Source organism: Podarcis filfolensis, assembly GCF_964270895.1.
Source record: "Podarcis filfolensis genome assembly, chromosome: 11".
NCBI lineage: Eukaryota > Metazoa > Chordata > Lepidosauria > Squamata > Lacertidae > Podarcis > Podarcis filfolensis.
This window is the reverse complement of record NC_139613.1, coordinates 28906432-28918200: the sequence shown is the minus strand read 5'-3', so window position 1 is coordinate 28918200 and position 11769 is coordinate 28906432. Positions and strand designations below refer to the sequence as shown.

Genomic DNA, 11769 nt, shown 5'->3' with positions numbered 1-11769 from the left:
TTGCAACAGGCAGCAGCTACTGCCTCCTGGATGAGCACTCAATATGGTACCCAGCAGCTGTCAGTCATGCTGGCTATGGCTGATGGGTGTCCAAACTGAAGGGCATCCTGTTAGCTTACTGCAGGGTTTCCCAAACTTGGATTTCCAGTTGCATTTGGACTACAACTCCCACCATCCCTAGCTAGCAGGACCAGCAGTCAGGGATGATGCGAATTGTAGACCAAAAACAGCTGGAGACCCAAGTTTGGGAAACCCTGGCTTTCTGAGACTACCACTGTATAAGCTATTTTGCGGGTATACATTACATACATAGGTGAGAATAAAAAGCACATTAACGTTTAGAAGAGAGAAGACCTCAAGCCACTGAAACCAATGAGAAAATTACAAAACAATTTTAATTACTGCTGAAACACAATATATACTAAGAAGGGTCAAACTGAAAGACACCAAATAACGCTACTGTACAACAGCATCACATGAAGAGATTGACAGAACAACAATTAATGCCATGTTTGTGACGATTCCCTTAAACTGAAGACAATTCTGCAACAGTACTGAAAACAAGGAGCTGAAACCTGAACTATGTACAGTGGTACCTGTGGTTACGAACTTAATTCGTTCTGGAGGTCCGCTCTTAACCTGAGGTACCACTTTAGCTAATGAGGCCTCTCACTGCTGCCGCCACGTGATTTCTGTTCTCATCCTGAGGTAAAGTTCTTAACCCGAGGTACTACTACTGGGTTAGCGGAATATGTAACCCGAAGTGTTTGTAACCCGAGGTACCACTGTACTGCTTTTGTTTGCGTGCCGAGATAGCAGCACTGAGAAACAAAGAAACAGCAAAAAAGCTTATGTTGAGCTAAAAGGGCAAAACATTTTATTCCTAACACAAGATGAGGTCCTACATTATTTCATGCAACAGATTCAGAAGCAAAGCAGTTCTGCATGAAATAAAACCTTCTGAAAATGGTGAAGTGAGCATGGGATGTAAAGCACATTTCAGACATTAGGAGAAACAGTAAGACATTCAAACATGTAGTAGTGAGATCCAGCAGAACTGCACAGCTAAAAACAAAGTTGAGTCCACACACTAACATTCTTTTGGCCAGCTCCTACAACTTAAAAAGTGATTAATACTGTGAATTGTATGCAATGGTCCACATGTTTTGTAGTCACATTTGCTCTGACCTTCAGTGAAGAATTGATCCTTTTCTTCCTTTCAAAGAGTCATAAGTCTTCTATGGTTGTCTACAAAACTTCAGTGCTGAACAAGTAAATAAACTTCAAGCACTTGTTCTTCAATGCTGCATAAACTTTCAGTCACACAGCCTTCTTTCAACTTTACAGACCTGTTCTTAACTGATCCTTTCAGCATAGTTCTAGTAATTTGATGTACTCTGTAGCAATAGGTACATTTTTTAAAAATACAAGCTGGTGAAGAGGAACAAATATCTAGTTGTGGTGCTTACTAGACTGAGACCATCCAGATGTGGCTCTGCAAGAAGGAGAAGCTGTAACTGCAAGGTACACATTATCCATAGAGGGTCTTCACAACTTCTGAGATCCTGGTGTCTTCCAGATGTTTTGGAAGGCAACTCCCATTTGCCACAGCCAGCTGGGACCAATGGTGCTGTCATCCAAAACATATGGAGGGCAACGGGTTCACAAAGGCTGACTTGTGTGTTTAGTTTATCAACAAAGCATGGTTTGAGATATTCTTATCTTGGTCAAATGCATGCAAACAAGAATCACTCACGGCTAATTAACATATGATAGGCTCTTCTTCTTCTTTCTTCTTTGGCGATCACTCATAGCCGAGTAAGATTGTCTTCCATAGACACGGTTTTAACAATGAGTCCTGATAGGCTATGGCAGATGGGCAAGCCTTTCCTATGTTTGCATAAAAAGAAAAAAACTTGCTACTCCGGTTTATGCACAAAGCACCCGCTCCTGGACCCACTTCCATGAATATTATGGTACCTTAAAACACACCCAAGTAGTGTGGAGAAGCTGAGCTCTAACTGAAGAAATATACATTTGCAATAAGATGCCACCACAAACCAGTTGAAGTTGCAGAATGAAGACAAAAATTTGACTTCACTAGCAAAGTTCCATAGCTTTAAATGCAGAAGGACCAATGTCTGATTTGGGGAGAACGCACACCAATTTAAAAGCACACTTAAAACTGTTATCACTGTAATCCAGAAGCCATGACAGGGATACAGACTTGAGTCACCTCACAAAACGCAGCTTTGATTTACAGAGCAAGAAATGTAAAGTCCCACAAAATGTTTACTTTAATAATGCTTAGCCCAACACACCTAACATTCATAGCCTATATTTGTTAAAACTCTGTACACAAGGTTCTAAACCCACCCCATCATCACCCTCAAAAACTCCAGTCCTAGTGACGTGGCAAAAGCTGCAGACAATTCTTAAATTGTCAAGGTGTTGTATTTTACAAAAAAAGCTCTTAGTACTACAAGAGACAAGCCTTAAACGATTTTTAATGTGCTTTGTAAGAAAGTATTTAATCAAACATTAAAAATGCTGAAGGTTCACTTGAATATATTGTTTATAAACAACAACTAATATTTCTGCACATACACTTCTAATCCACAATACAGAATGTACATTGGTAGAAAAAAGAACACCCTGAAAAACCCAATCAACTTGGCAGTTCTATGCATGTCCCAAACCTTCTCATGACATGCTTTTTTAAAAAAACCAAAACCCAGCACTTTTGTCAAGACAAGAAAAAGAAGTTTTTTAAAAAATAAAAAAGCCCTACCAGTCAACTGAGCTATTAGAAAATAGCCAGAAATTCTGTACAATCAGAAAGCCAAAACAGACCAATCCTCAGCACATTGAAATCAAAATCTTTCCACGCTATTCAAGTGAACCTTTTTATTAATAAACACTAAAAAAGAAATTGCTTCAAATTTAAAACGTAACATTTTTTTACGAACCTTACCAATTGCCGCTACTTATAAAAAGGTGTAACCGTACAAATCTGAGGTTCTTATCTTACCGTTAACTCTTAATTACTCTTCAGTTTCCATCTGTTATTTTAGAAGCTTCGTTAGTTAAAACAATCTGCTTTATTCACAATGTGAAATAACAAGAAGACTCCCAATATAAAACAGAATTCAGGATTATCTGATCCATAGTTGGGAGTGGCTGACGCTTGACTTAATGAAAGTGGATATTAGCATCCATGAAGAGCCAAAGATACAACAGGGAAAAACGCTCACAACTAAGCAGAAATAATGTCAGATATTTTGCATTGTGTTAAAACAGGATTTTAATTCGCTACAAAATAATGCTCCCGGCTTGAAAAATAACTAGTCATAGCTTCTGTTCCCAATAAGCCTATGAAAGTTAACTCTGAAGTTACCAGGGTGTGTCTACTTCCACACCATAAGGGGCAGATTCACAGCATGTTCTCTAAGCTAGAACTGGAGAAGTACACATAATAAGAACATACAGGACAAATAGGTGGCACTTACTTACTTCTAGGGGAACAGCTGTTGTAAATAATGGCTTACGAATCAAAAGCCACATCAGAAGGCTTGGTAATTTACAATTTGTCGTGTAATTTGTTTGGCCTCTCCACAACTCTACTGTGGCCTGATGGAAAGCCTTTTTTGTGGCTAAAGAACTGGGCTAAAATAGGTCCTACTATTTTTTTAAAAGACTAACCGTTTACCTCCAAATTTGTTCTCCTCATATAGTGGTTAAACACACAAAACGAATAACTGAACCGGGAAATGCAGAGTGATTTCAGTGTTTGAATACACGTGTGTTCTGGTGTTCCATGTAGTTTCATATTTTGTTTTTGTTTTTTGTTGTTTTTTTAAAGAAAAGTACGGAAAGTGATCCAGCTGGGTGGAAACATTGCTCTTCTTCCCTTTTCAAATGAGCTTTCCTTTTTTCTTGGGTGGTCCTTTGTATCCTTTGGCCTTCCTTCTTAAGGTCCGCCTATCCACTACGGGCACTTCGATTTCCACATCCTCTGAACTGCTGTCTGCGGCTTTCTCAGAGGCGGGCTCAGCTGACTCTTCAGACTGTTCATCCAGTTGGTTCTTTTGCCCTTCTGGGTGATGCGAGTACGAGATATCCTCCAGTTCAACCATCATTAGAGCGCCCTGGCCTAGAACAACGGGGGCCTCTGGAGTGTCAGAGCCTCCTTCTTCACTCTGTTCCTCCACAGAGGAAGTTGTGTTAGGAGACACATTCTCAGAAATGGTATCTTCCAGAGCCTCAGTGGTTGCTACAGAGTTCGAAAGGCCGTTGTTGGAGGGTTCTTCCTTCTCGGCTGCAGCGACGGGACCTGCATTCGGAACAAGGGTCCTTTTCCTTTGCGTTGCTTGTTGTTCCTCTTCGGGGGGAAGTTCTGCATCTGCCACACTGTCAACCTAATGGAGAAAAACAAACTCTTGCTAGCCATTTTAAGTCAAAGTCGAGGAAACTTTTTGACAATATTCTGAGGGCCACGGATGAGATTCTTAACTTTGTAATAATAATAATAATAATAATAATAATAATAATAATAATAATAATAATAATTTATTATTTATACCCCGCCCATCTGGCTGGGTTTCCCCAGCCACTCTGGGCACCTTCCAACAAAGTATTAAAATACAGTAGTCTGTTAAACATTAAAAGCTTCCCTTGTACGGCATGCTACATTCCAATGGGCTGGATTTAATTATTATTAATTTTTTTATAATATTGCCAATGATTGTACCAACATGGCAGAGAAGAAACTCTTAAGCATCGCTTATGTATTTCCCCTCACCTTATCAGAAACGTTGTCATCACTGTCTTCAGTGGATTTTACTGACGAATCAAGGATTAATGGGACAAGTAAGGTTAGGGTTGTTTCCTCTGGATTTTCCAACTGCAGCTTTGACTCTCCATCCACCGCTTCACTTCCTGTTTGTCCTTCAGCCACTATTGAGACCTTGATAGCATCTTCCACGAGCTCTCCATTGAGTGGCTCCACTTCCATTTCCTATAAAATGGCATGTACACATTAAAATGGTGCAAAGCCACTTTTATCATGTAACGTTAACAACAGAATTCAATACATCAGTGACAAGAGTCTCAAATTATAAAAAGCATAGAAAACAACAAAAGAAAAAAATATTGCTTCCTGGTTGGATGCACACATTATTCAGTCAACTCCTTTTCCACTTGTTACAAGTAAAGCTAGGTAAAGGTAAAGGGACCCTTGACCATTAGGTCCAGTCGTAGCCGACTCTGGGGTTGCGGCGCTCATCTCGCTTTATTGGCCAAGGGAGCCAGCGTACAGCTTCCGGGTCATGTGGCCAGCATAACTAAGCCACTTCTGGCGAACCAGAGCAGCACACGGAAACGCTGTTTACCTTCCTGCCGGAGCGGTACCTGTTTATCTACTTGCACTTTGACGTGCTTTCGAACTGCTAGGTTGGCAGGAGCAGGGACCGAGCAACGGGAGCTCCCCCCGTCGTGGGGATTCGAACCGCCGACCTTCTGATCGGCAAGTCTTAGGCTCTGTGGTTTAACCCACAACGCCACCCGCGTACCTTCCAAGTAAAGCTACCTTGCACATCCTTTCCAGAGTTTAGATTAATATATAAACTTGACACCATGAGGGGGTCATATGTACCCTAGATTTTTCTAGATGCTTATCTCAGTGCATACAAAGTCTTCTGTCCAAGCAGAGAAGGCAATAGCAGGCAGAAGCCCATGGCTTCCTCCTCTGTCATACTTGGCAGAAAAAGGGTTGTTAGTGCCTCAAACAGACAAATTGTTCTTAATATATTCAAATCACACCTCTTTATCCTCTTGCTTCTCAGATGCAGGACACATCTGTGGCGCTTCTTGGGCTGGTTGTTTCTGGTTTTCAACTAACACCTCCTGCTCACTTTCAACCACATTTTCTTCCATCTCCATCACCTCTTCCGAACTTTCAGATACACGTGCATCAGGTTCTGGTCTGTGCAGCAACAAGAACATTGAATGTGAAATACTCAAGGTATATGTAATATTGAAATGCACACTTTTAGCGTGAGGGACGCAGATGAAATTAGGCAGCGGATAATAAAGCAGTGTGACATACAGACAAACCCAACCAGTAACTTCATCGAACGAAACATTTTTAAAAATCAAGGAAGTATTTCATTTCAAATGACGCGTTATAGAAATCAATTTACTGCATTTGTTCCTATGAGCAGAAATTATTGATGCCAACGCCAGCCATGGATGAAGGAGCCTGATCCCGTGGCGGCTTCAGAGAATGAAAGGGGAATGGATCCAGCAGATCCAAGGCTGCCTCTCTCCTATACTGCCCCCGAAACACCTGTTTTTGGGGCGTAACACCAATGGTGGCAGGCCAAGCATGTGGAGCTTTCTGCAGGTGAAATAACGGCTTCCACAGTGGAGTTTCCCACCTTGCTAAATGAGCTCTTTTCTGCTGCTCTTCTCCACTGGAAAACACCTCAACACAATCGTAACTCCCTCCCTCCCACCTTGCTCATTGAGGCTACAACCCTATACACACTAAATTGGGTAAAGGCTCCATTCCTACTGAACGCAACGAGACTTAATGTCAAGCAGTCATGTATAGGATTACATTGTCAGATGGGTGAAAAATCAGGGTTAAAAACTTTATCTGGCATGCAGAGTCTCTTTTAGTTCCGATGGGTTGATGATGAGGAATAAAAAATAAACATTAACAAGCCTTTCCTTGTAACAAATTTCCTTTGTTTTAAACTGTTTTTAATACTGTATTTTAAATAGTTGAAACTCTCCTGGGTAAAGGGAAATAATCAACTGAATAAATAAATAGTATGAGTAGTAGTAATAATAATAATAACAATCACATACCAAGATTTCAATCCATCTACAACTACCCAAGTATATTATCTATTCCTTTGTACAATTCAATACAACAGAGACCCTACGTTTTTTATACAACACATAAGTATACCTGCTTTCTGGTGTTTGAAAAACACTTATATCTTCATCTTCAACCATTTCAGACTCTTGGAACCTTTTCCCCAACTTTGGACGTTTGAGATTATTGCCTCGTGATCGTGTAGAAAGCTGAGCAGCATTAAGTTCTGAGGGGAAGAAAAACCCCACACACTCAGATCTGAATACAGGTAAATAATGTCACAAAGCTTGAACATGCCTAGAAACCCAGCCTGCGCTAACCTTGTTCTGGTGGCACTAGAAATCAAGTATTTTACAGTTTTGTGTAGCCATCTAAAAAATCAAGTCCTGGTTCCTAGGAATTTGAAGCGTATTTTCTTAGGCTTTTTACTTTTTGGTGCAGGCAGTGGCTCCTCCTTCAGTGACATCCACAGGAACAAAGATTTTACATATGCCTTTGCAGGTTCAGAGGGAAGCATCATAAAGAACTGCCCATTCTCCAAAGCAAATGCAATAGAGAGGTAACACTATCATCTGAGCATTCTTCAAATTAAGAATCTTTACTCTGTGTATAAGGGCAGACTTGCTGATGATCAATTAAGCAAGGGCATTTGATCAGCAGCACCTATCCGCTGCTTAGTCCCTTAATTCCTATGGAAGCAGTAAGGGTGTACTTATAGTTTTTCCATTTTGGCTTGAATTCTGTTAAATAAATCATGAGACAGTGTAATATGTTATGTGCTGTTGTTCACCTGAGGTTGTATTTACCCAGTTTGAAGACCTGCTAATGAACAGAAGATTGTTATTAAGTCTTCATATGTAAACCACAAAATTCAAAGAGGGTGAACTTTCTTATTCCCATGACTGTGCAAGTTCCACACTGCACTCCTATGAATGTACCGTGCACTAAGAAGCAAACTCCATTGAGTTCTATGGGAGTTATTCCCAGGTCATTTTATCTTTGAAATAAACCTGCACTTTTACATACTGTTTTGACAGCAGCGAGTTCAAGGTGCAGCAAGTGGAATCAAGTAAATGGCCTAAAGTAGAGGGCTGATTGGAGCCTATTTGGCAAATCCTCTACCTGGCTAAACTCATTCATTTAGTGAAGGTCAGAGACGATTGGGAGTGTATTAGGAAACTAAGGATTTGTGTTATAATTGGAACAATTTGTAACAACTTTTTGGAACCTGAAAAACAATCAAGATGTGCACTCATAACAGATATTCCAGATTAAGTAGAAATGTTTTGGAATCAGTTTATATATTTTTATTTTCTGGATCATAAACTACTCTATTTCCTATTGAGCAATTTAATTAAGTATTCTGAATCTTGGTTCTTATTTGGATTGTACTCAACTCATTTGCATTTTGTGCTTTATACGATTAAAAAAAATTTAGGAATACACAAGTTACTAAGCGCTTTACTTAATTTCCCTCCTCCCCCACCAGCCAGGGCTCCATTAAAGTAAGTTAAAATGTGCCAATTTTTTCCATGCATGGTTTTTGACTTCTTAAAAAAGAAATCTCTCACTGCAATGCAGAGGCATTAGTTAAAAGTGAAGAACACAAAGCTTAGGTGGTGATGGAGCATATTGTGGACTGCAAGCAAGTTCTAACAGAAATCATGCAAGCTAGACTTCTTTTACCTTCAGATGTGCCTTCAAATACTTCTAAGCCATCTTTGTTTTTATGAGCATCAGCCTGGAAGAGAGAAACAACAAACTTAAAAATAAATAAATGACACACTACTGAAGATCCTTATGACATTATTGGCACATTTTCTTGCATTCGTATTATTATTCAATTATACACACCATCTGGATTTTGAAAAAAGTTAATTCCCTTTGTTGTCTTCGTGAAATACTTAGGATACACGAGAGGTATTACCTTACCCTTTTCATATGTACCACCCTGAAAAACACAAGCTGTGCCAGCTGCTTCCTTCTTTTCACAGGCAAGCTTATGAAAGGGAGTCAAAGTTTCCCCTCCTCCACCACCTACCTAAGGCAAAGCCTTCACCCAATTCACCTCTGCCCAGGTGGCTGCTCTGTGGCAACAGCCAAAGGTCCCTGAAGAGTCTGTGTGTGCCAGGACTGCTTGAACTCTGGGTTCTGCCAGAGACACTTTTTGGCAAACTTCATGGCACCCACAAGCCCCCTTTTTCTCAGTCTCTATCCTAATCTCATTTCTGTTCATTGTTCCACTTCCACATCCCTCGCCCCGTATTTCTTTTCCTGATCCTTTAGAAACTGCTGCTCCCTCACCCCCCCCGTCCCTATACCTTACATCGTAATTAAGCTGAAGTATGTGTAATTTATATAATCCCATTCTTTCCCGTACATTCCCATCCCTCCATTATTTCCCTTTCTCTAGGTCTACTTTAGACCATAAGCCCTTGTTCTTTGTGAAGTGTTGCTTGCAGCACCTTTAGGTGGTTTTGACTAAGTATGTGCCATCTGGATAGGTTAGATTGGACCTTGGGGCAACAGCCCTCTGCAGACTCTTGGGCTGGGGAATTGTTTAGGGGAAGTTGTTGCTATTATTGATGTTTATTTTTTGTATCTTTGTTTTCGATCTTATTATGATGTATGCGGAAATTGTTTAATTTGGTTGTGTACTTTCTGATGTTTTAGTTTATGACTACTCTTGTTATGTTTGAAATTATGTATTTTTTCCATGTTGTAAGATGCCTTGAGCATGGTTTGAACTATGAGAAGGCAATATACAAATCAAGTTATGTATGTATGTATGTACAGTCGTACCTTGGAAGCTGAATGCCTTGGCACTTGTACGTTCTGACTCCCGAACGCCTCAAATCCAGAAGTGAGTGTTCCAGTTTGCGAACGTTCTTTGCATGTCAAATGTCCGGCACAGCTTCCAATTACCTACAGGAGCTTCCTGCAGGCAATCAGAAGCCGCACCTTGGTTTCCAAACATTTTGGAAATCGAACAGACTTCCAGAACGGATTCCATTTGACTTCCAAGGTACGACTGTATGTCTATGTGTAAGTTTAAAGTCTTTTACCTAGCCAGTCAGTTTAAGGATTACTTTTTTTCTGTTTTTAATGGTTCTGTGTTTTGTTATACACAACCAAACATAGAACCATTAAAAACAGAACAAAGTAATCCTTCAACTGACTGGCTAGGTAAAAGGCTTTAAACATACACATGTTGCTGAACAACATCACATGCACGACGATGTTTTATGAGGGGGCAAAAATGTAAAAAGCCTGTCACACGCTTACACATGCAGCACCTGTTACCTCTAAGAACAGCAGAAGCACTTCACATATCCTTTCCAAACATTAATTTTTAATTATAGAAGAATATCACTATATGTAATTGAAGTAAATTTGGGAGGAGGGGCAGAGCACCCAACCCGAAGCAAACTTGCTTTTTAGTGTTCCCTGATGTTTCTTCCCACTTCAATAAAACTGCTCAGAAGTTAAAAATAAAGGGGACACACATGTTCCAAACTAAAACAGAGAAAACAGCTTGTGTACCTACACTTAACTGTGTTTCCCTGGGCTCAGATGCCTGCTCACTTGTGGTGTTCATGGCAGTCTGCAGAAAACTTTCATCAGCCTGGGAACCACTGTTTTCTTTCTGTGAGCCTTCTGTTCTTGGAAAAATTCAGAAAAAGAATATGCAAACGCCAATTTAAAACAGCCTCTCTCCAAGGTCCACATCAGCAACCGTGTATTTTTCAGCACCTCATCCCCCCCGCTCCCCCAGCCGTGCTTACACCATGCCATCATACCTATGCATTTGAAACTTTCTCTTTGCAAAATGCTAGCTACAGTTTTCCGCTGGTGAATGTTGCCAGTGCCTTCAATTTCCCACAGAAGGTCATGATCCCCTGGATACCGTTCAAAGTACTTCTGGCAAGCTGGGAAAAATATTAACAAAATGGGTTCAGTACTTGCATAATTCCTTTACAAAATACTTTTCCTCCTCACCATGATGACAAACTTATTTTAAAGACTTCTCCAAGGAAGTGTCAGCTCTGTCACAGACAGTATAATTGCCCTACATAAGAATATTTTGAATTTATATATATATATATATATATATATATATATATATATATATATATATATATATTTTACTATTTGCAACACCACACCAGCTGTCTCGTGTAAATAAGCACAATTAGTTTTCCAATAAGCATTTAGCAGCCTATATCTGTAAATCATCTGTGTTATTTGCTTTCATGAACAGCTAAGAAGGCACCTTTTAACTAATGAATGTTTTGGAAAGTTGTTTGTTCACTATACATTTGGATATCTCTTAACTTATCGTAACTAAGCTTTGCATGACAGTACCTGGTCTCAAGAAGTTAGTTTCTCACTAGGATTGGATAAAACTGGATGCTATGCGGAATCAAGATGGTGGACTGAACCTTTCAAATCTACTTTGATTTTAACCCAATTTTGCATGATAGTTCCTGGTATCAAGGAGCAGGTTTTCATCTATGTTTGGATACAACTGGATGTCGTTTTGAAACAAAGGGGAAGATGGAACCTTTCAAAACTACTGATTTTAACCACCAATTTCAAAACTGCAGATTATTGTTTGCCTTTTAGAATTCCCAAGCAATACAGTGGTACCCCGGGTTAAGAACTTAATTCGTTCTGGAGGGCCATTCTTAACCTGCTGCCGCGCGATTTCTGTTCTCATCCTGAAGCAAAGTTCTTAACGTCTGTAACCTGTAACAGACGTTTCAGGTTACAGACTCCGCTAACCCAGAAATAGTACCTCGGGTTAAGAACTTTGCTTCAGGATGAGAACAGAAATCGTGCGGCGGCAGCATGGCGGCAGGGTGAGACCTCATTAGCTAAAGTGG

The 11769-nt window shown here is 40.1% G+C and overlaps 1 protein-coding gene across 4 annotated transcripts in view; it reads right to left on the bottom strand.

Moving 5' to 3' along the window:
* Positions 1–2256: 2256 nt before the first annotated feature.
* FAM169A (family with sequence similarity 169 member A) overlaps positions 2257–11769 on the bottom strand; it is a 35906-nt gene continuing 26393 nt past the window's right edge. For all 4 annotated transcript variants that reach the window (XM_083577377.1, XM_083577380.1, XM_083577379.1 and 1 more), the window contains exons 8-14: positions 10684–10812; positions 10431–10540; positions 8570–8624; positions 6977–7109; positions 5821–5983; positions 4802–5017; positions 2257–4418 (exon numbers count right to left, since the gene is read on the bottom strand). In XM_083577377.1, the coding sequence (XP_083433503.1) occupies positions 3915–4418; positions 4802–5017; positions 5821–5983; positions 6977–7109; positions 8570–8624; positions 10431–10540; positions 10684–10812 (1310 nt within the window). In that variant the 3' untranslated portion in view covers positions 2257–3914. The remainder of the gene's footprint in view (positions 4419–4801; positions 5018–5820; positions 5984–6976; positions 7110–8569; positions 8625–10430; positions 10541–10683; positions 10813–11769) is intronic.